Genomic DNA, 24,544 nt, shown 5'->3' with positions numbered 1-24,544 from the left:
AAGCCTGGCAATTATTTTATTTTTTTTGAAACAGGGTCTCACTAAGTTGCTGAGGGTGGCCTTGAACTGGTGATTCTCCAGTCCAGCTTCTCAAGTAAATGTTACAGGTGTGTGCCACCATGCCCACCTTAACTATGACAGTCTTCTGAATGTGCCACAACACAAGTCTCCACATGTTACTGTGTGTCTAGAAATGTCACTGACTTCTCACTGGCAAGACTGCGTGCCCACGAGGGACCTCTGTCCTGTGCCCTTAGCCGTGTGGATATCAATGTTCAGATATCACCTCATACTTTTGAAGAAAACTAAAATGATATGGCCGACTTTATGATTTTAGCTCTTATAATGAACAAGTCAGTTTGAAAACTGTGTAAATCTGCTTGGTTCTGTGGATTCTTTTATATTGCGCTTTCTGCCTTAAAAAAAAAAAAAACAGAAAAAGCTGGATTTTAGGGAAAGGATATCTGCTAGAAAAATACTGAGTTTATTCCTCCCTGTGGCAGCAGGGCGTTTTACTGAGATAGGAAGAGGTGCTGCTTTCTCTGGGGAGTCACAGAGGCACGCCGGGGCCCCCCAGCCCCTGTGTAGGGAGCCCCATGACATGGCCTGGATCTCACGTAGCCACGTCTGCAGTGTGTGTGCAGTAAACAGTGTAGAGGTGAATGGGATGCTGGGGGAACATCAAGCACTGCAAATATAACACATCGGATACAAAAGAAGAGAAAGTTTGGGCCAAGCTCAAGTAATAAAGATGACCCCCTCCCCATTTTACTAATCCATGAAGAAAGTGAATTTAACAAAAATATTTTTTCTCTGAATGATGCCGTATTTCACTTTCATAAAAAGTCAGCGGTGAGTTAGGTCACAGTTTGTGTTCAAAGGCGACACTGGAACAACTCAGCTCGAGTTTCCAGGGAAATGCGTTCACAACATCGTAACGCTATAAAAGAAATGCATAAAACCATGTGGCCTGCAACACTTAACCCTAAGGAATTGTTTCTAAAGAGACTTCCTCTAACTGCTAGTTAAAATTTATACCCAGTTACTACTAGAACTGGAAACTGTTAGGTATTGTTGAAACTTATCTATTGGTTTGATCTAATCTCCATCTCTGTGTTCCAGTCTTTCAACCCTTGTGCTCCCCAGATAGTTTTTGTAGAGAGACTCCAGGATTTTAAGAGTTATTGTAAGTGTTCTATGAATTAAATAATAAAAAGCAGTGTGAGGATCTTCTAAAACTCTTTAAACATATGTAAAATCACTTAGGATATTTTTGTTATTCTATAACAATATTTATGTCCTAAGTAAGTGTGTGGCATTGCTTAAATTCTAGGTCTCAAGTTATGGGTTTCGATTGTGATTTCCCCCCTCCCCATTCCAGTAATGGGGAGTGAATCCAGTGACATTCTATGTCTGAGCTGCATTCCTAGTCCTTTTTATTTTTTTATTTTTATTTTTTATTTTTTGGTGGTACTGGGGTTTCTGGAAGCCCTTCTACCTCCAGGCTACACTCCCAGACCTATTTTAATTTTTTTTTATTTGGAAACAGGGTCTTTTAAGCCAGCACAGCTGGCTTCGAACCTGCGCGATCCTGTCTCCACCTCCTAAGCATGGGGATTACAAGCGTGAGCCTTTATTTATTTATTTATTTATTTATTTATTTATTTATTTATTTATTTTGGTGGTACTGGGGTTCCTGGAAGCCCTTCTACCTCCGGGCTACACTCCCAGACCTATTTTAACATTTTTATTTAGAAACAGGGTCTCCTATGCCAGCATGCGTGGCTGGCTTCGAACCTACGCGATCCTCCTGTCTCTCCGGCTTTTATTTTTTATTTTGAAATAGGGTCTTCCTAAGTTGCTGAAGGTAGCCTTGAACCTATGATCTTCCCATCTCAGCTACCCAAGTACTGGGATTACAGGCTTGTACTGTGCCAGGCTTTGAATGCATGGAGTTTTGATCTCTATGTCAACGAATGGACAGCATCGCCAGTAGTTTCACTAATGCCTACCACCTCATGATCATTAATCGAGAAAATGTGCCCGGAAATGTCAATTTATAGAATTTAGTCTTTATTTTACATATACTGTATGCATAAACTTCCTTCCCGTTTCAACTTCCTAAGACGACTGAGTCCTTGCAGGTGGCAGTGTGTGAAGGACAGCTGACACTGACAGTGCCTGGTGGGCCGTTTGTGCTCATTCTAACACCTAGGACTAAGTATTTCAGAAATTCGACAGACAGTGACTATTTGGAATGGTATTTATCTACTGGTAAATGCTGGTAAATAAATGTACCTTTCTGGTAAATAAATGTACCTTTCTGGCTTAAGGTCATAAGGTATAAAAAATGTACTTTTACTTCCTTTGATTTCTGCTCTTTTTTTCCCTTCAGCTAACACTTATCCATGACAACTCATACTTCAAACTTCCCTGTTACGCGGCCTTTCCAAGATTTTATGGTTATTTATTATTTGGGGGCAAAATACCAGATTCTTTAATATCTCATAAAATACTATTTTTTTATTTTGTGGTACTAGGGATGAAACCCAGGGGCATTCTATTTGAGCTATGCTACCAGGTCTATTTTATTACTTTATTTGGAAACAAGGTCTACGTTGCAGATGGCCTAAGTTGCTGAGACTTGCCGTGAACCTTCAGTCCTCCTGTCTCAGCCTCCCCAGTACTGGGATTACAAGTGTGCACTACCATGCCTGGCTTCTAATTAATTTTGTAATTAGAAAGAATTCATTCAACTGCCTAAAGAACAAAATTGAGGACAATATCTACTCTAATGTAGTATTTCGGATTTACTTAGCCTCTTGGGTCTATTTACTCTAATGAGGAAATGAAGTTAAGTTAATCAAAATAATAGGACCACTCAATTTGAAAAATACTGAATACAAAAGCTGAAGTCAGTAAAAACTGCTCTTCCTTGAGGCATCAGTAAAATCATTATTGATATAATTACTTGTAGTCAAATTCAATGCTAGCCTAAATACTTAAAAGTATGCCGGGCGTGGTGGCGCACGCTTGTAATTTTAGTACTTACAAGGCTGAGTGTCAGGAGGATTTGGGTTTGCAACCAGCCCCACTACTTAGTGAGGCCCTCTGCAGCTTAGTGAGACCGTGTTTCAAAATAAAGAATAAAATCAGGCTGGGGATGTAGCTCAGAGGTAACATGCCCCTGGATTCAATCTTCAGTACTGAAAAAATATATTATTCATTTTTGAATACTTTATAACTGACAATTTTTAAAGTTAAGCAGTATGAGCAGCAAATCATGTCTTTCAATGTAGAATGAGAAATTCATTCATAAGAGCTGGGTATAGTGGCACACACCTGTAATCCCAGTCCTTGGGAGGCTGAGACAGGAGGACCGCAGATTCAAGGCCCACATGCAGTAACTTAGCAAAGACCCTCAGCAACTTAGTAAGACCCAAATAAAAAATAAAATGGGCTGGGGGTGTAGTTCATAGACAGAACTGCCCTGGGTTCAACCTCTAGTAACACACACACACACACACACACACACACACACGAACACAAAAAGAGTTCATTGATAAAATTGGGCTTTATAGTCTATACTTTAAATAGGATTGTTTTAAAGAAAACAGTATCACCAAGATAATATTCACTCAAAATTTTGACATTAGGTACTTGGTTATCCTGGCAGATATTGCCTGGTTGTCCCCACTGCCTGCTCTCCCCTCTCCCATGAATGAGACTCCAGGTGAGCCCAATGTCCCTCTGAATGCAGGCTATATTTTCCCAGGCATTTGGTGTCTGAATGTGGCCACACAGGCTGAGTTCCGGTTATTGGCAGAACTGGAACCGGTATACTGCCAAAATTCCAGTTCAAGTACTATACAAGCTGTATACTACTCTGGTATGGCAGTTTCCAGGAACCTTCTTTAGGGAGCAGGTGGGTTGAAGCCTTTGCTTTTCTCTCTGCACCACCCAGCAGCCTGGCCTGTGGGCCTGCTGGCCCGAGCACCCCCTGGTTCAATCCACACGAGAGCCATGCAGAGGTAGAAGAGGCCTGAATCCCAGCACAGTCTACAGCAGAGCCGCCTGCCCGGAGCGCAGATGGATGCTGGACTTTTACATGAAAAAGAGACTTTCTCAAGTCGCTGTTAACCTAGTTTCTGTTTCTCAAAGTAACTGACACTTTTATTGAATAAGATCAAATAACAGAATAAATATTACATCTGATGTAAAGAAAGCAAAAGCAAAATAGTTTTAAAAATTACTCTTGATCTTTATTCTTAAACATTTAAAAGTTGAAGTTTCTGGATTCCTGGGACACAGAAGGTTGCTATTCTTAGAAAGTTCTTATACCTTCTGGTAATGTAGCCAACTTGAAACCAATTATGTCTATAACAGGTCTTTACTCTTTAATTAAGCCCAAGGGTAGATTACTGAAAGATTATCAAAGACCTTCTGCATAAGATCTTCTCACTCTAATAGAGCTATGACCTGAGTCTGGAGAACTGCAGTATATGTTCCCAGAGCCAGCAGTGGTGGCGCACACTTGTAATCCCAGTACTTGGGAGGTGAGACAGGAGGACTGCGTAGGTTCTTGGCCAGCCTCCGCTACTTAGGCCCTCAGAAACATTGTGAGATCCTGTTTCAAAATAAAGAATAAAAAATAGGACTGGGGATGTAGCTTGGAGGTAGAATGACCCGGGGTTCAATCCTCAGTACTGCAAAACAAAAATAAGTAAGTATAATAAAATGTTTCCGGTATTTTTTCTTAAAGAGTATGGATAATCAAGCACATTTTTAAAACTTTGGGAAAAATGGCTTAGTTTTGTGCCACCACGCCCGGCTATGATACTATGTTTAAAACACATTCCAAGCTGGGCATGGTGGCGCATGCTGGTAATCCCAGCGCTTGGGAGGCAGAGACAGGAGGATCGCACAGGTTCGAAGCCAGCTGCGTGTGCTGGCTTAGGAGACCCTGTTTCCAAATAAAAATATAATAAAATAGGTCTGGGAGTGTAGCCCAGAGGTAAAAGGACTTCCAGGAATCCCAGTACCACCATAAAATAAAATAAAATAAAATAAAATAAAATACATTCCAAAAGTTGCTTTTGATTGTTTTTCCTTAAGGATATTTTTCCTTAAGGCAGACATAAGGGTGAAGTTTACAGACAGGAAAAAAAAAAAAAAATTACAGCTTGAATGATTGCAAAGGGCTGCTCAGGAAGGGGGTTGTTAGGATGAAGACTTTACGTACGGGATCTTCACTGGACAGATTTGGGTTCATGGGAACGTAATTCTCTTCACTGTCGTGAGAGTCGCTGCTTGATGTGGTGCTATGCACAGAATCCGGCCGGGGGGACATGGGAAACCTGGAAGAGCTGATTACAGAAATTACCATATACATTAGCCGAAAATTCCCGAAGTTGCCCCTCAAAATGAAAGTGAGTGGCTGTGTGCATTCTGTCTGAAATCTTTATAATTTTTTATCATACACACTTATAGCACTACTTATACACATTCAAACACACAATACTTATAGCTGTATTATAAAGGGAGATTCTGGACATCAGATGATAAGTACATATAAAAAACAACTCTTCCTAGTAATTTGTGGGTAATGCAGAAAACTTTCTTATAAAAAGATTTATGAATTCCTATTTTTTAAAAAAATTACCTGTCTACATATAACATAAACAGATGTTCCACACAAGCTTTTAACCTCGTAAGCTATTCTCACTTCCTTATACACATGTAACTAAATCTCAGTTAAGTGAGCCCCATAAGAAAATACTTTTTCCCAGATCAACAGTTCTCAGAAATTTTGAGTCTTGTGAACTTTTCACACTCTTTAACATGAAAAGTATTTTGTTAGAAATAAAATTAAATATTTTAATATTTATAATAAATAATATTTCATTAGAAATGACAATAGTTCTGAGAAATTTGGTCTTTTGAACCTTTCAAACGCTTAAAAATAAGAACCTCGTGGTACTTTGTATGAAGTTTTCTACTGATACGTATCATATTAGAAATAAAAATAGAACTTTTTTTTTTTTTTTTTTTTTTGGTGGTACTGGAGGTAGAACCCAGGGGCCTTCTACCTCTGGGCTACACTCCCAGACCTATTTTATATTTTATTTGGAAACAGGGTCTCACTAAGTTGCTGAGAGCCTCACTAAGTAGCTGAGGCTGGCTTTGAACCTATGCGGTCCTCCTGTCTCAGCCTCCCAAGCGCGGGATTACAAGCATGCACTTCCACGCCCAGCTAAAAATAGAACTGTTTTTAAAGTATAAGAGTACACAAATATAGATTCTATTGGCTGTCATGGTATCACATATTGTGAAAACTCACATAATTTGGAAAACTCTGCAGAGAAAATGAGTAAGACAAATAACATCATAACATTTTAGTAAATATAGTTTTCACTTCATAGACCTCCAAAGGGGGGCTCCCCAGATCACACTTTGAGAAGCGTTGTTCTAGATTTTTTTTTGGATAATGAGCAATTCTAGGTGACCAGCCCTATTATTTAAAAAATGTATTTTAGACAAAGTACTTACTCTCGAGCAAAACTCCTTGTGATGGGTGATCTCACTGGGGCTTGCAATTCTTCCCATTCTGGCAAAGGTTTTATTTCTAAAGGTGCTGGCTTGGCTGAAAAGAGAGAAAAGGAGATTTCAGAATTTTGGAAACAAACCAGATTGTCTCAATTTAGATTCGATAGCCAGAGTACATCTAAGACCAGCTAGCTTCACACATGAAATGAGGTTCCTAGATAACGCAGGGTAAGGCCAAAATCGTGCAGCTAAATACTCAGTGGCAAAAGCTACATTCAGTGTTTGTCATTACTGACTCCGTGTTTACGGCTCTATTGCAGCACGGTGCTTCTTAATTTAAGAAATATTTTGTGAACGTAAACTAAGTGAGAACACAGCAAGTGACAGCTGTGACCCTCTTCTTGGTACCTGATTTGTACTTTTGTTTCGCTACTAATTGTTTCACTAATTTCACCCTGAACATGGCAATCTGAGCATCTATCTTAAAAGGCTCTTATTCTACAATACAAGTATTGTAGTATACAGCTATGCATAATGTAAAATGATATATAGGAAAGACTAAAACTAAACTTGTAAAACCAAAAAGAAAACTTTCCTAAAACCAAAAGCATTAAATCTAAAAGCATTAAATCTTTTAAAATAATTCACACTCAGCTTTGGAAACAAACAAAACAAGGGAATAAGCTGTACTGTCAGACTCCAACTCTGCTCTAAGAGAAGCCATAGTTACTTCAAATAATCGCCTCGAATTTTCAGCTTAATTTAACCAGTGAATCCTTTACCAAATTAAATGGAGTAATGCTAATATTTTATTAGCTTCAGTTACAAGAGGCCCTTACTATTTGCTTCATTGTTGCAATAGACAATTAATACACAGAGCTCTTGGCCCTTAAAATCAAGACTAAAATAATTTTCAGAAAGGTATGGGGTGAGCAAAAAACTAAACAATCCTATTTATTAATATTAGTTATATTTTGGAAGACTTCTTTGGGGAGGCCGGGAGTTGAACCCAGGGGATTCTACCTCTGAACTTCATCCCCAGCTCTATTTTATTTTTTAATTCAGAAACAGGGCCTCGCTAAGTAGCTGCGGCAGGTCGCAAACCTGCGATCCTCCTGTTTCAGCCTCCCAAGTCCTGGGATTGCAAGCATGTGCCACCACGCTTGGCTTTGGAAGACTGTTTAAACACATTGGGTAACTATCAAAAAAGCTTTTGTTTTTCTAGGTTTCCTTATTCTTTGTTCATATATGTGTCATTTTATTTTATTTTTTTTTATTTGTGGTACTGGGGGTGGAAACCAGAGGCTTTCTACCTTTGGGCTATATTCCCAGACCTATATACTTTATTTGGAAACAGGGTCTCACTAAGTTGCTGAGAACCTCACTAAGTAGCTGAGGGTGGCTTTGAACCTGTGCAATCCTCCTGTCTCAGCCTCCCAAGCACTGGGATTACAAGCGTGCGCCACCACGCCCGGCTCTATAGGTGTCATTTTAATCAACTAGGTTACAGTCACCAACTAACTACAAAACAGGCAGTCATAATCAAAAGACATTATGAATCCAGAGGCTCACAACTAAGTATTTCTGTCAATTCAAATATAATAAAGACTAAATGGATTTCCTGAACTCAAGCTAAAGCAATTTTGCTTGTCTATATGAAAAGAGACCATGTAATGATATTGTACTGACTGAAGATCTTTAATTCTTAATGTTTTCACTTTTTTTTGGTACCCAAGGGCTAGTGGCAATGTATCTGCCGGTTTCTAAGCAATGGCATAATTAATACACTGAAATGACTGTTCTGTCTCAGAACACATGTATCATACAGAAAGACAAGAAACAACTAGAACTCACAAGCACTTCACAAGCTTAAAGAAAACAACACATCACTCCCTAAAATGTTAACAGGATAATAAAAAAAGACAAGACAGTACCGTACATATGACAGTTAACATGCTGCTGTTAATGGCATGACAAGTAGACTCATTGGTTTTTGTGCAAAGCATTCACTTTTGAAATAACATGCTGGGAAGCTTCATTTACAACAGCAGTAGTATTTAAGGCTTTTTTTTTTTTTTGCATTTTAAGAAAAATATTACAAAATAATAAACTCCCAGTGCCCCACGTAGCATGCGGTGCTCCGGTACATCCGGTACGTACCCTTTCTTCTTGTAGCAAAGTCACCTATGGTTTGTGAATCAGTTCGCTCTAAACCATGGGGTTTGGGTCTTAAAATTTTAGGACTCTGACCTAATTGGTAGAAAGAAGACTCTCTTAATATAATGTTATTTCTTAATTGGAAAATGGATTCTATTTAAAAAAAAAAAAGCAACAGAGCCCCCTGCAGAAATGTTACATCTCAAAAGCATTGACAAAAAAAAAAAAAAAGGTGGGAAATATTCCAGTCTTGCTATACACATCACTCATGCTCAGCACAGTGAAGAGGCAGCTGCGTGCGGCGATGACAAACACAGGGTCACAGAAGACAGAGGGTGTTAGTGGGACAACCAGCCTGGTTAGTTATCTCTAACTGAGGGAGGGAAGGGAAGAAAGGCATGTACCATGTTAGTTTTTCTTCTAACATGTCTTAGAGAAGTGGATCAAACAGAAAATGATGAAATCCCTCAAACTAATCTTACGTACATCTTTTCTTTCAAGTTTGGTGTTTCAGGAGAAGTTATGTAGGCCTGCTTCCCTATAATAATACTTTTTCTCATTTGGAATAGAGGGTTTTAGGATGGAAACCTGCTGTTCCAACTTCCTGGCCCTTTAAAAAAGTGGGTGGCTATTGCAGCATCTGCTGATCTCAGGCACAAACCTAGACCAATGTTGATTTGTGTCCCTGGATGCTCAGTAACTGCCCAGTGACTTCAAACTCCCAAGAATTAGATAGATTCTGAATCTGATAGTTGAGCTGCAATTAATTAATTAAAATTTTTTTTGCAGTACTGAGGATAGAACCCAGAGGCATTCTACCTCTGAGCTAACCCCCCAGCACTATTTTTGATTCTTTATTTTGAAACAAGGTCTCACTGAGTTGCAAAGGGCCTCACTAAGTAGCTGAAGCTATCTCTGAACCACGATCCTCCTGTCTCAGCCTCCCAAATGCTGGGATTACAAGTGTGCGCCACCATACCCGGCTGAACCTGCACGTTAAAGTACTTGGAAGCATAAATTCAGCTTGCCATCATTTTCCCAGCATCTCATCTCTGCCACCTGTAAGTCCTGCTGAAGGCCTGAGAAGTACACAGTTGACACCCAGCTGTTGGCCTCAGACCTTTGGCCATTAGAAGCTGGGATGCCAGAGAAGCAAAATCACTGCAATCAGTAATTTAAGCTACCACACTCCCAAAGGCACCACATTTCCTTTTTTTATGAGACTTTACAAAGTTGAAGTAACATCTCAACTTTGATAATGAGATGGCAGAATTAGAATTTCCTGGTCAAAGGCTGAATTCTAGCTTCTTACCTACTGAGATGAAAGTTTCTTAAAATGTGATTCTCTAGGTTATAAAAATAAAAATTATCTAATTAGCCAGGGGTGGTGGCGCACGCTTGTAATCCCCGTGCTTGGGAGGCGGAGACAGGAGGATCGCACAGGTTCGAAGCCAGCCGTGCTGGCTTTTCCAAATAAAGAAAAAAAGTATAAAAAAACAGGTCTGGGAGTGTAGCCTGGAGGTAGAAGGGTTTCCAGGAACCCAGTACCACCCAAAAAAAAAAAATATATATATATATATATATATTTAACCAATTTGCAAAGTTAGGTAATTAATACATTGAGTTTATTCAGAAATGAGACTGGCCAGCCAGGTGTGGTGAAACATGCCTATAATACCAGAACTTGAGTGGCTGAAATAGGAGGATCACAGGTTAGAGGTTCACTTCAGCAATGTATCAAAGACCTGTTTCAAAATAAAATAGGGTTGGGGGTGTAGCTCAGAAGTAGAATGCCCTTGGGTTCAATCTCCAATACCATCAAAATGAATGAATGAGGTGAGCCTAGTTTGATGGGTATATACTCAAATTTGGAACAAGGTATATTCCCTAGACCCCTCAAGCTATCCAGCCCTGTTCTCCCATAACAAAACAAAGAAAGATTTTACACTTTTATTTATTTAAATTTTTTTGCAGAACTGAAGATTGAATGAACTTTTTTTTTTTTTTGGTGGGACTGGGGATGGAACCCACCGAACTACACTCTCTGCCCTATTTTTTATTTATTCTTTATTTTGAAACAGGGCCTCACTAAGTTGCAGAGGGCCTCACTAAGTAGTAGCTATGGCTGTCTGCGAACCGCGATCCTCCCATCTCAGCCTCCTGAATGCTGGGATTACAAGTGTGCACCACCATGCCCGGCCCCAGCCCTATTTTTTATTCTTTATTTTGGAACAGGTCTCATTAAGTTGCAGAGGGCCTCACTAAGTATCTGAGGCTGGCTTTGAACCCGTGATCTTCCTGTCTCAGACTCTCAAGTACTGGGATTACAAGTGTGCGCCACCACGCCTGGCCGATGTCACCCTTTTAAATTTTCTCAAATAGCGCACTACTCTTCAAAGGAAGCAAGAGGAAGAGGGTACGTTTTACTTTTAGAAAACTACAAGTTATTTTAGAGCCCAGAGGCCCTTGGATCAAATCCAGCTCTTCATGTCACAGACGGCTACCCCTGGAGAACAGAAGAGGTTAAGTGACTTGCTCAGGTGTAACAAGAATCGCAGGCAGAGCTGAGGAGGCTTCCCCTGGCCCGCCAGCTGCTCGGGTGTCAAACAGCCCACAGCGCCTTCCTTTCCTTTCGAGGTGCAGAGAACCTTAGGAAACCTGGCATTTGAAGACCGGTTTTGAATTCTCCAGTTCAGTCTGAGATCTTAAAGGCGTCTGTATTACACAGTCACAAGCTAAGTAATTCAACTCAGGAAAGAAGAGCGCTGCTGCTAACTCGCCTGTGTGTCTGGCTGATGCTCCTCTGAATGCGTGGCTACGCGGTTGAGTCCACGTGGACGTGTGCTGTGTCATGCTCGTCAAGTGCTTTTAGAATTGCTTTCGACTCCTTGCTGTTTCCTCCACCCTCCTTTTCTGAGACACCCATTTTCATACATTCTTTACTTTTTCCAGGTATATTTCACCTAGTTATCTCTCAATGGTTCGCATTTCTCCACTTGGTATCTTCGGTATCTTATCTTTGTGGTTAATCGCAAATGAGCGACTGCTTCTTAGAAGCCAATTGCGGTGGTCCCTAAACCTCCCCTAGTTTTGCTCCTTTATATGATTTATAGAAGAGGACCCTTTCAAATTCCGAAAAGCTGCTCAAGCCCAGTTACTAAAGCCAATGCAATGCTTTTTATTCCAAGGAATGCCCCCCAACTATGCCACGCAGCCCTGAAACCAGCACAGATGCCTACTTTCCACAATGACCTCAAGGCAAAAGGGGCCTCAATCAGCCTCCCCCTGTCCTGCAGCCTGAGGGCAGAGCACCTGGCAGGTTTCAGAATAAAGACCATGACCTGCTTTAACTTTCACTCCAGAAAAGAGAAAAAAATCTCTAAGTCTCATTTTTTTTTCTTTTAATATATTAGAGATTTTACCCAATGGCTTTCTACTTCTGAGCAATGCCCCTAGCCTTTTTGTTTTTTATTTTGAAACAGGATCTAAGTTGCAAGTTGCTGAAACTGACCTTGAACCTGAAATTGTCCTTTCTCAGCCTTCCCTAGGATTACAAGCATATGCCACCAGCCTACCTTGTTTATATTTTGTTTTAATTTTCTTTTCTTTTCTTTTTGTTGCAGTACTGGGGATGGAACCCAGGGGCATTCTACTTCTGAGCTACACCCCCAGCCCTATTTTTACTCTTTATTTTGAAACAGGGTCTCACTGAGTTGCAAGGGGTCTCAATAAGTAGCTGAGACTAAACCCAGGTCCTCCTGTCTCAGCCCCCCCAAAGGCTGGGATTACAAGCGCGCGCCACCACGCCCGGCTTGTTCTAATTTTCAATGTGCACATCACCTGCTTGTTTTGTTTCTCTACAGTGAGGAACCCACGCTGCACGGCCAATGTGACCTCCACTTGTACTCTGAGTTCAAGCCCCCCAAGTTGAGGGAGGCAGAAAAGGAACTTCTGGTGTGACATTCCCCTGTGACCCCATGACAACAACGTGGTTCTTAAAGCTAAGTGTAGTGATTAACTGGTGAGTGTAGTGGAAACTGGGCAAAGTATTCTTGGAGGGAGGTGAAGAACAAAGTGGTTTTTGTTTGTTTGTTTTTTGGCGGTACTGGGGTTCCTGGAAGCCCTTCTACCTCCAGGCTACACTCCCAGACCTATTTTTACATTTTTATTTGGAAACAGGGTCTCCTAAGCCAGCGCGGGGCTGTCTTCGAACCTGCGCGATCCTCCTGTCTCCGCCTCCCAAGCGCGGGGGTTACAAGCGTGCGCCACCACGCCCGGCTGAACAAGGTGTGTTTTCTAAAGTAGCATTTCAAATGGGTGACGAGTACATGTATGTCCACCCAAGTTTTTTACCCCATTGTGATGTAGGGATATAATGCACCAATAAAAAATTTTAAAATAACAAAAAACAAAACAGAATTAAAAAAATAAAAATAAACCAAAAAAATAAAGTAGCATTTCACATTAGGGAGATTTTTTTTTTTTTTCTAGTGGCTTCTTCAAGCAGAATGCGCTTTGGAGAGCCTACTCGATTATGTCATTAGCCTTTAAGAGTGCACTCAAAGTGAAGCTCACCGTCATTAGCCATCGCGCCCTGGGCATCTGGCACTGGGGCCTCCTTTGGTCCCTTCCTCGCTCCCTCTCCACCGCCTACCCACTCACGACCGAGTTGTCCCATCTCCTCTCTGCCAAAGGCTGTGAGGAAGCCGTGTGTCCTAGCTGAAGCGCCCGTGCCATCAGCCCTTCTCTCCGGGCACTTAATTGCACCTCATGCTCTCAGAGGCTGCTCAGGGAAGCTTCCCTGGGTGTGCCAAGAGTGACCTCAGCAGCCCCTTCCCTGGTAATTAAGATAATGTGTTTACTCTTCTGCCTCCTCTGCCACCTTCTCCCTCCTCATGCTTGGAGACTCAAGGCCTAACAAGGGCCTGCTGTACCTGGGGAGCGTGTAACTGAGAGTGAAAGAATGTCAGTAACTAGCTTTCTCCTACAGCGGCTGGTTTTTAGGCAGATAGATCTCACACCCTTTTTTGCTTTTCCCTCCAAAGGAAAAAAAATCTGAATGTTATTTCAAAAGCGAGTCAGCTCAGATATGGTCAAGGCAGTCACGTGAGGTTCACGTTTCACGTATCAAGTAAGTGGACTAGATCCTTTTTGAAAAGTTCAATAAGTAAGCCTAATTCCTAATAAATAATGCTCTTATATATTCAACTCAGCGTGGAGGTTTTATTCATTTTCTGTATTATGAGAGGTTGAATGGAGCCTCAAGCATTCACTGTCCCAAAAGTTTTACAGTTGATGCTATTTTTTTCAGTGAGGTTCTCCAAAATCAAGAAAAAAGAAAAATGATTCACAAGATTATTATCCTCGGCCAACTCCAAAAAGTAACTGAGGCGGACAACTGGAAAATGTTCGCACTGTTTCAAAGGTCTCAGTGTATACGGAAGAATACGGTAATATAATAATAATCACACTTGAGGGTCAAGAACACCTATGGAAAATCCCTCCATGTTAACAAGACTATGCTATAAAAAGGATTCCATGCTTTTTTCCTTTAAACTGTAACAACTTTTACCCAAAGTCAAAACAAACTTCTACACCTGTTTAGCAAAATCGAGCTAGATTTTACTGATATTCACCTATCCTCCAAATGTTTATTATTATATAAATGTCGTTTTTTAAAATCATGTTGTTTTTTAATCACATTAAAAACTTCAGAGAGACCGGTCTCTTGGGAGGGAAAAAATGAGATTTAGGGTAAATCTATCACCATGCCAAAAAAGACACCCCCCCCGGGGAATGAGCTCTGAGGGACCAGTGTTCTGGAAGGAAGCTCCGTACACCAAGGACAGGACCTAGATCTGACATACTTTAACCAAAACGGGGCATAAAACCACCATAAGAAACCTTGCGCTGCTTTTTAGAGCCAGCACGACAACCAGTGTTCCGAGGTAATGCCGGGTCCTAGGCATGGATGGAGAAAGCCAAACAAAACATAAAGCCAGCATTTGGTGTTCAAACAGCTGGAATGCCACTTTAGAAGGAAGCCAAGAGGGTCGGTAGCACTGGGGCCTGGCTAAGTGTAGTGATTAAACCGGGCAGATTCATGTAATGATTTCCTTTTAGCAGTGCTGCAATAAACATCTTAAAGTTTCCAAACATTACAAAAGTAATTTTCCGTCAGAAAGAGAAGACTTGGAAGTAGTCGAAACATAATCTGCCCTGTATTTCCAGCGACATATCTGCTTTCCCAGTATTTCATACAAATGGTACTTAAAATGTTCCTCTTCTATTAATATACGTGACATTTGGGTTCACAGTAAATACAACAGTGACAGAAATAGCGAGGTGAAAATACAGCTACCACTGACTGAGGGGCAGGCAGAGGGTCCCTGAGAGTATGCTCGGGGTCGGCGTTTGGAACATCTATGCGTTTCTGTAGCTTCAGTTACCTAGAAGTATTTGAAAAACTCCCGTGGCCTGCACAGTACAGCAGCTGATGTCTAAACTGGGGCATAAACAAGCCAAGAATGGCACTCATGTGTCGCCCACCCTTCCAAAGACGACGATCACAAAAACCAGTTATGCTGGGCGCAGAGCTAGTTATGTGGGGCTCTGGAACTAATCAAGGCATATTTGACGGAATGAGATTTTCTTATTACGAGTTTTAGTTAGTAAGATACACTCCTGGAATAATAGACTACGTTACTTAACTGATGTCACAGCATCTGAAACTCAAATACTCATTTGATGCTAGGAATAATGAGAATTTTGTGAGCCAGTAATACAGTTTAAGAATAAACTTGGCTTTGAGATCTGAATTTGGGTTTTTTATTTATTTATTTATTTTTTTTTTTTTTTTTTTTTTTACAGTACTGCGGATGAAACTCAGGGGCTTTCTACCTCCGAGATATACCCCCAGCCCTATTTTTTACTCTTTATTTTGAAACAGAGTCTCACTGAGTTGCAAAGGGCCTCACTAGGCAGTAGCTGAGGCTGGCCTTGAACCATGGTCCTCCTGTCTGAGCCTCCTGAATGCTGGGATTACAAGACTGCGCCACCACGCCTGGCTGAATATGGGTTTAAATCTGAGTTTTCCTTGAGCAGTTGTAACTTTCAAAAGGGAGTTGACAAAATTTGCCATCAATAAAACCCTCTTTCTTGTACTATGATTTTAGTAACCGCTTAACAATTTTGCTAAAACTGTTCCTGATTTTACTGAAAACAACATGGGTATTTCAACCTGGGAGCTCTTTCTCAGCTCATTTTATATCTAAGCAAATATATCAAATAAGTAACCAGGACAGTGAGCTCAGGATGGTATCTGAATAACACAGATACCCCCCAGCCCTAGTTTTTATTCTTTATTTTGAAACAGGGTCTGAGTTGCAAAGGGCCTCACTAAGTAGCCGAGGCTGTCCTGGAACCATGACCCTCCTATCTCAGTCTCCAAAATGCTGGGATTACAAGCGTGCACCGCCAAGCCCAGCTTTTTTGTGGTACTGAATTTGAAGCCAGAGGGACACTACCACTAAGCTATACCACCAGCCCTTACTGTTTGATTTTGAAATGGGAGGGGAGTCTCACTAGGTTGCTGAGAGCCTCACTAAGTTGCTGAGGTTGGTCTTCAACCCGTGAATCTCCAGCCTCAGCCTCCTAAGTACTGGAATTACAAGCGCGCATCACGATGCTGGCTTCTACTGATTTTTAAAAGAATGAACAAAGCCGGGCGTGGTGGCACATACCTGTAGTCCCCGAGCTTGGGAGGCTGAAACAGGGGGATCACACAGGTTCTAAGCCAGTCTCAGCTACTTAGTGAGGCTCTCAGCAACTTAGTGAGACTCTGTTTCCAAATAAAGTATTAAAAAAAAAGAATGAACATAATTTTCAAAAGTGGCCTACTCTGTCCTGATGCACCCCAAAGTCATTTCAAGTGATGTGAAGAGAAGTACGACAATCTTTCACATCCCAGAATACACTGTACTTTCAACGTATTCACAGTGATGTGTAATTACTCACAAATGTATTATTTATGAGATATAGTATATGTCATTATGATATATGCAGTATATAATAACATTGGCATATGAGCTCATCGGCCTTAGAGCTCAGTGTCCTTTTCTAAAGCATACTGCCTCCATATTTAGGTGGAACTTCAAGATATAAAACTATTATGTTTGGGGTTAAAAATAGAGATCTGCTGCTACAATGAACTAAGTGTAGGCCAAGAAAGAAATTAAGTGCAGCTTGATATTTAAAAAGATATTTAAATATTTCAGAGTTCGTGACACTTTTATCTCAATATAATGATCTGTGAACCTATCATCAATCTCCACATGTCCCAACATACTTTTTGCATGTTGTATGCAAGAAGAAAATGAAGCCGGGCGTGGTGGGGCACACCTGCAATCCCAGCACCGGGGAGGCTGAGACGGGAGGATCGCAGGTTCGTGGCCAGCCTCAGATACTTAGTGAGGCCCTCTAGAACTTCAGTGAGACCCTGTTTCAAAATAGAAGAATAAAATAGGGCCAAGAGTGTAACTCAGAGGTTGAATGCCCCTAGGTTCCATTCCCAGTACCAAATTAAAAAAAAAAAAAAAAGTGATTGATAATGACTAAAATGAGACAAAAATGAAGACAAAAAGAAACAAAAGCAACTGTTACTGAATAAAAAAGCCTGTGAAACACCTCTTAAGATAACCACCCTGGGCTACAGCGGTGCATGCCTGTCGTTCAGTGGCTGAGACAGGAGGATCGCAGGTTCAAGGCCAGCCTCAGCAATTTAGGGAGACCCTATGTCAAGATTAATAAAACAGGCCGACTTACTCTCCATCATGTGACTTGGTGTGAAAACAAAACATCAAACCAAGCAAATAATCTCTAAGCAATCCCAAGGACATAAATAATGACTGAGGCCGGAGCCAGGAGGCAAAACCCAGGCCACAGAGGGGCGCTACACAACAGCGCTCTCAGAGAGCAGACCCGCACTGAAGGCAGAGGATACGGAGTTTAGAAGACAGAACGGGGAGAAGGTACGACAGAACAAAGCAGATGCAAAGACTTCCCCTGAGACAGACAGAGGCGCAGAGAGAACAGGGCTGAGGAATGCTCCCACGGCATGGTCCCCCTTCCCGCTCCAGTCTGGTTTGGGCACGGTTACATCCTGAGTTAAAAGCTGGACCAAACCCCTTTTCTTTTCAGATAGTCTCCGTCTCTGCTTCCCACAACTGGAACTTAATTAGAGCTAGTATTAATGATCTAAGCCCAGGTGAATGAGAAATATACACAAACATTCCATGTTCTTTAAAAGCTGCATGTAGCCCCCGGGACTTTCCCAGCGCACTGAAATCCCCGCAGTGGGGCAGAGGTCAACACCGCGCATCACGCGCGAGCCACTGCGAGGCTGCCAAGATCACGTCACTCCTACAGCATGCTGCGGCACAGCAGGCTGTCTGTATCCAAATGACTTACACACACACACACACACACACACACACACACACTTTGAAACCTGTAGGTATTATGCAACTTGGTTGCAGTTTGGTTTATGAAGCTTAACAAACCATGCTACTTTAGAATTTAATGTTACTTATGTTATCCAGTAAGTATTAAAAAAAAAAAAACTGGAAGCATTTATTTATTCCCTAGCCAAAGCAGATTAATTTTTCAAAAAGTCATTCTATGGATAAAGGAAAGATAATACAGGCATTCTCAGTATGCTTAACTCATGTCAAGTACATTATTAATCTTAAATGACTTGATAATATGTACTTGGGAGAAGAGGTTACCAAGTAGCAACAGAGGCCCTATCTACCTTGCAGAAGTGTTGAGTTTGAACTGACAACCTTTGTACTATCAAGCGATAATTCGTATAAAATCCTAGATTTCTGGCTTCTCTGGATATAAGCAGAAGATTTTCCTTTAGACGCCTATACCTTCACAGACCAGTAAAGGATGACAGCTGAGTAGGCTCACTTCATTTTCTCCTGATTCTCCCCCGTTGCCAGGAATCACTGTGGGGATTTTAGTCCGTAAATTCTCCTCTAGAGAGAAGAGACTATAAACCTCGCCTGGGCATCAACACATGACAGATAATAATCTATAAAGAGCGGGGCTGCTTTGCTGAAGTGTACAACCAAGGTAGAATGCCATACTGCAGGATGGCTGGCCCCCAATCAGCTTCTTGGTTTAATGGCAGTTATGTAGAGACCCAACTTTGTGCCCTCCCGCGATCCTTTTACCGGCCACGCGACCCTTACCTTTCCTGTCGGGCTTGAGGTTCCTATCCACCGGGGGTGGTTCACAGTCTGCAACAGGAACCGGCCTTCTGGGAGGGGTCTTTGGGCTGGACCTGAAGCCCATATGAGCAGGAGGAGGGACTTGCATTCCAAACAAAGAAAAATCAAACGTCCCAGGAGTCATCGGCACGTAATTTGCCTCCTGGATGGGCTCCGTGAAGCTGCTGGAATGCTGTCGTGGGGGCGAGTTGGGGTTCATCGGTACGTAGTTTTCATCCAGTTCCTCACTTGACACACTCCCCACTGTCAACACATTTTTGATTTTCTAAAACACACACATACACACGTCTCTTTAATACACAAAAGCTGCTGTCAAACATGAAAACACAACTGTCATCTATTCACGTGGATCCGCGACATGACCTCACTCCGTCTCGGGGACTGAGTATGAAGACGGTGATAACGAAGTACACCGTGCACATGCGCACGCCCATTCTGAGGGCGAGGCGCCTTCAACAACGCCAAGGTCAGTTATACTTACGAAAGGGTTATGGAAGCCTTCGAGTGAACTAGACCTATCGCTTGGAAACGTTCGTGGGATATCATAGCAATCTTGAGAACCAGCATCTAGAATAAAGAACAAACTATCAACGTTTCTTCCCCTCAGGGCCATCGGGAATGATCTGATCTCTTTCTCTCTTTGCATGCACACACACCGATTTTAAAAGGGCGGCTCACTTGATAGGATCTAGAATTGGCATATTAAACCACTGCAGAACACAGACATCACTTATATGCCAAACAACACCAATATCTGATTATGAGTCAGTGAATGTCTAAGCCTGGGATGAGATGGGCTACCTGAAGCTGGAGAAGCTGGGCATGGTGGCGCACGCCTGTAATCCCAGTACTTTGGAGGCTGAGACAGAAGGATCACAGGTTCGAGGACAGCCTTAGTAAGTAGTGAGACTCTCACCAACTTAGCAAGACCTGGTTTCAAAATGAAAAAATAAATAATAGGGATGGAGGCATAACTATGAGGTAGCATGCCCCTAGGTTCAATCCCCAGTAGTGCTCACACACACACATAAATAAAGATGAAGAAAAGAAATGGTACTTCTATTTTCTCATCTCTCACACCATCTTGAGCTTAACTTGTATCTCACTAATATGTAACTAAACAATTATTTTAAGAAAGGAGTTAGGAGAAGTTGGCATTGAGTGGTTAAATAGGTTCTGATATGACTATTTCTTATGATATAATAACCATTGTGTGTGTGTGTGTGTGTGTGTGTGTGTGTGTGAACTCAGGGCCATTCTATCTCTGAGCTATACCCTCCAGGCTGTTTTTATTTTATTTTTTATTAAAAAATAAATAAATGTTTTGCTATGTTGCTGAGGCTGGTCTCCAACCTGCGATCCTCCTGTTTCAGCCTCCCAAGTACTGGATTACAAGCCTGTGCCACCACACCCAGCAATCTTTATTTTTTGTAAGAAAGCCAGAAATGTCTACCACAAATATTGAGTTTTCAGCACGTAGCCGTTTTGGTGGGTGCTTTAAAAACTTTGTCTTTCCATTGTTAGGATATCAGAATCTCAGAGAATAAGCCAGACCCATTTTTTTTACCCTAAGTCTTTAACTTTTGATTGCAGGCCCTCGGAGATGGAATTAGAAATGTATCTCCATCAAGCATGGCGGCACATGCCTGTAACCCCAGTACTTGGGAGGCTGAGAAAGAAGGATTGCAGGTTTTGAGGCCAGCCTCAGAAACTTAGTGAGCCCCACAGCAACTTAGCAAAACCCTATTCCAGAATAAAAAATAAAATAGGACTGGAGGGGAAGCTTGGAGGTAGAATGTCTCCAGGATCAATTCCCAGGAGATAAAAGGTCTCCAGGATCAATCCCCTAAAAAAGAAAGAAAAATAAGAAGTGCATCCATTAGCAATAGCTGAAAGAATTAGTGATGAGAAATTTAGTACTTTAAGAATAAATAGAATCAAACAAAAGAAATGCCCACTCTCTTGGGGACCACCTGTTGAATACAACATAAAAATTGCTTCTAGCCGGGAGTGGTGGCGCACGCTTGGGAGGCGGTGACAGGAGGATTGCACTGGTTCAAAGCCAGCCTCCCTGGCTTAAGAGACCCTGTTTCCAAATAAAACATATATATAAAAAAAAAAATAGGTCTGGGAGTATAGCCTGGAGGTAGAAGGGTTTCCAGGAATCCTAGTACCACCACAAAAAAAAAAAAAAAAAAAAAAAAAATTGAGGAAGAGAACAGCCTAATAAATGTGACTGTAAAGGCACCCAGATACAGGGAAGGGTGTGACTAGCAGAAAGCCCCCCCACCCAGGACAGGGGAACGCGGGAGAGAGGCGCGAGCTTCCTGAGGCAGGAAGGCATCACCAAGGCCGCACTTCTTCAGGAACGAGAAGCTCCAACTCTTTCTCCCGTACAGCAGAGCACACATGCGCGCACACACCACGTACGTGTACACATACACATTCTTTCCAAGATCGAGACTCTACTCTCTGGGCTACAGGAGTGGGTCTCTGCAGAGCTGACGGGAAAATGGAGCTCCTATTTAACACGGTACTGTACTGAAAAGAGCAATTATTCTGCAAAACCAGTTTTCTGTCCTTAACCTCTAACCCGGCAGAAGCTGCCCCCGGCTGACCTTTTCGCAATTTGTTCAGATCCACAGTGGAGACGGTATTGCTGCGGGACGGTGGCACCCCGGCCGCGGGGACGCAGTAGCTGCTGTCAGTGTCTGAAGCCGCGCGGGGGGTGCTACACGTTTCCACGGGAGATCGGTCAAGAGTTGGGTGTGGTTTCGGCGGCCGAGGCGGCGGGATGTCTGGAATCGTGTCTAGCTTCGACGTCTGTCCCAAAGTTCCTTCTGGAAATGTCCGTGGAATCTGGTATGTATTCCCGGGTGTTGGAGGAATGTCGTAACTAATAGACACGTGCCTCAGTTGAGCCTCTACATTCGACGTCCCTGATGGGGTATTGAAAACATAGAGTTCTCCATCTGCGTCCGTACTGGATGGAGACTCCTTTGACAATACATCGTGGGAATAACTCCTGGGCAGGTTATAAAGGCTGGGGTCTACAGACACAGATGTAGCACGTGACGGCGGAGAGTCATACAGCATTTGCTGCTGAAAAAAGCCATTCACTCCGTGTTTGCTCTGGGAGGAAGCGGGGTTTTTATGAGAAGGGACGTTATCATTGCAGTCTGTTTCGGAAGAGGTGGAATTTGCACAGTCGGCGTGGGTTCTGAAGAAGAGTTGTTAGTGACAAAATACAACATCGTCAAGACACGACAACACACTTTCGGTAAACATACTCAGAACTTAGCAATCAAAATATATGTTCCCTTTATTCATTAGATATTCTCGTGGGTATGCGATCCGTAAGATTTACATACGGCACAAATGTTCTTTAGTTTTTCTTATGATTGTACACCAGACAACAAAACCACCACCACAAGACCACCACCAGCATTCTCCCTAGTTCCTGTCCTGTGGCTGTGTACACCCCCAATCCTACCTATGAAATATCTCTATAGAGAGACCACAATCCCTGGAGCCCTGGAATCAGAACTGATGAAAATCTGGGGAGGGAAAATGAAGACGATATAGAAGCAAAAAAAAAAAGCATTTGCTACTAAGATCATGCAAAAACCTGCCATCACGTACAAAGTTGATTGACTGCACTTTAATCTGCCTTTGGCAAAGCTGTGGTTCTGCAAGAGTCAAAGTTGATTTTCTGGTACTGAGTCAACCCAGTGGGACCTTACCAGGAAGTGGCAACTTAGGGGGTTCCTGCATCTTCCGTTCTGCTCAGCTCTCTCTAGCAAACGTACTCAATTATCAAGATCAAAACACACGACATGGACTTCACCAAGTCCAAACAATAACTGACCCTGAGAAATCTCACTGGAGAACATCTTTGCTTTGGGTACATTTTCATTGTCTGTATTTTGAAGACTTGCCACCATGAAGCTCATCATATAAAGCATGTTCATCATCTCAGTGATAAACAAGATACCTGAACTACTTATATATGTTGTCCAAAGTCCCACGGGAACTGAAACATTTCTTTAAATATCTATGATAGCGTTTTTAGAGGCTTATCTTCTTGGATTTCCTGGTAACATCTGGTCTTGTAGAGCATGCCTATGAAACTCTCACCCCTTGGTATCAGTGGGACTGTATTATACTATCCTGATTTGCCTTCTTCCCCACTGACTATTTATTCCCTTTTTCTCCACGACCGGCTCCTTCCTCCTGTCTCTCCTCCTGGGAATGGCCAGGAGTCCAGTCCTTTAATCTACACCTGCCGTTAGAGAACCCTCCCTCGGACCTTCACTTTCTTCTCTTGATTGCTGACAACTCCCATCTTCTCACCAAACCCTGATTCCCAGATGTTCAGGCTGAGAACAGGGTCCCAAACCAAACTCAATTTACTTCTCAAACTGGCTGCCCTTCCAGACTTGCACGGAAAATAAATGACTTCACTCAGCGCTCTATGCTCAAGACCCAATAAGCTTGATGCCCCCTCTCTGATCGCCAGTATCTCTCTTCCCATTCACTTATTTATTCCCTGCTTTTTCCTAAAATCATCACCCCAAACTCAGGTTCTTATGTCTATAATACCAGGCTTTTAAAAATGGTTTTTCTCTAGTGTCTCCCTCTTCCCTTATCCACTGGACCAAACTGCTAGTAAGAACAGTAGTTTCAAAACATGATTTTCTTGTGTGTGTGTGTGGTACTGGGAATGGAAATCCAGAGGCATTCTACCTCCGAGCGACATACCCAGCCCTACTGTTTCATTATTTTTATTTTAAAACAGGGTTTTACTAGATGGATGAGAGTCTCGTTACTTGCCGAGGCTGTCCTTGAACCCGTGATCTTCCTGTCTCAGCCTCTCAAGTACTGGGTTTATAGGCATGCATTATCGTGCAAGGCTAAAGTTTGCCCTTCATTTAAATCAAGTGCAGGGCCTAAGAGAAGCCAGAGGTATGATGGGTCATAAGTAAAGCTTTCTGCTCTGGCAAGCTTATCATATGGTGAAGAATAAATAAAGCTTTCGAGATATTTCCAATACCATGATAAAATAGATATGGAGGTACATCTGTGTGGTATAAAACTCAGAGAGAGTTAACCCAACACAGAGGGTTGGGGAAACGCTTCCTCGAGGAGTCATGCCTGAGCTGAGTCCTGTGGAATGAATAAGAGCTTGCGAGGCAACTCTCCTCTATCATTTTCACTTATAAATATGTAATGCTCGCATTCTCAGATCTCTTAACCAAGCTTTACTTGACTGTATCTCAGGGGACTGTATCATGCACAATTATTTCACATCACCTAGCAGAAGAGCAAACACTAGGCGATAACCTGTAGCACAAATTCATTCATTCATTCATTTTCTTCCCTTTTTTTTTTTTGTGATACTGGGGATTGAATGTAGAGACTACATTTCCAGCCCTATTTCATTTTTTATTTTAAAACAAGGTCTCACTAAGTTGCTGAGGACCCCTTGAAGTTCCTGAAGCTGGCCTCAGAATTTCGATCCTGTTTCAGCCTCCCCAGTGCTAGAA

At 42.1% G+C, this 24,544-nt stretch overlaps 1 protein-coding gene across 2 annotated transcripts in view; it reads right to left on the bottom strand.

Annotated features, from left to right (window-relative positions):
- The window catches only part of GAB1 (GRB2 associated binding protein 1), a gene marked incomplete at both ends in the record, with an annotated part of 130,265 nt that overhangs the window by 4,051 nt on the left and 101,670 nt on the right, over nucleotides 1-24,544 (bottom strand). Inside the window, 6 exons of one of the 2 annotated variants that reach the window (XM_080697882.1) lie at nucleotides 5,243-5,366; nucleotides 6,550-6,643; nucleotides 8,707-8,796; nucleotides 18,960-19,263; nucleotides 19,480-19,565; nucleotides 21,617-22,218. In XM_080697882.1, the coding sequence (XP_080554008.1) occupies nucleotides 5,243-5,366; nucleotides 6,550-6,643; nucleotides 8,707-8,796; nucleotides 18,960-19,263; nucleotides 19,480-19,565; nucleotides 21,617-22,218 (1,300 nt within the window). The remainder of the gene's footprint in view (nucleotides 1-5,242; nucleotides 5,367-6,549; nucleotides 6,644-8,706; nucleotides 8,797-18,959; nucleotides 19,264-19,479; nucleotides 19,566-21,616; nucleotides 22,219-24,544) is intronic. The other variant, XM_080697883.1, reaches the window with a different exon arrangement.

Source organism: Muscardinus avellanarius (genome assembly GCF_963383645.1).
Source record: "Muscardinus avellanarius genome assembly, chromosome: 6".
Taxonomy (NCBI): domain Eukaryota; kingdom Metazoa; phylum Chordata; class Mammalia; order Rodentia; family Gliridae; genus Muscardinus; species Muscardinus avellanarius.
Note: the sequence above shows the minus strand (reverse complement) of the source record. Positions and strands in the feature narration are given on the sequence as shown.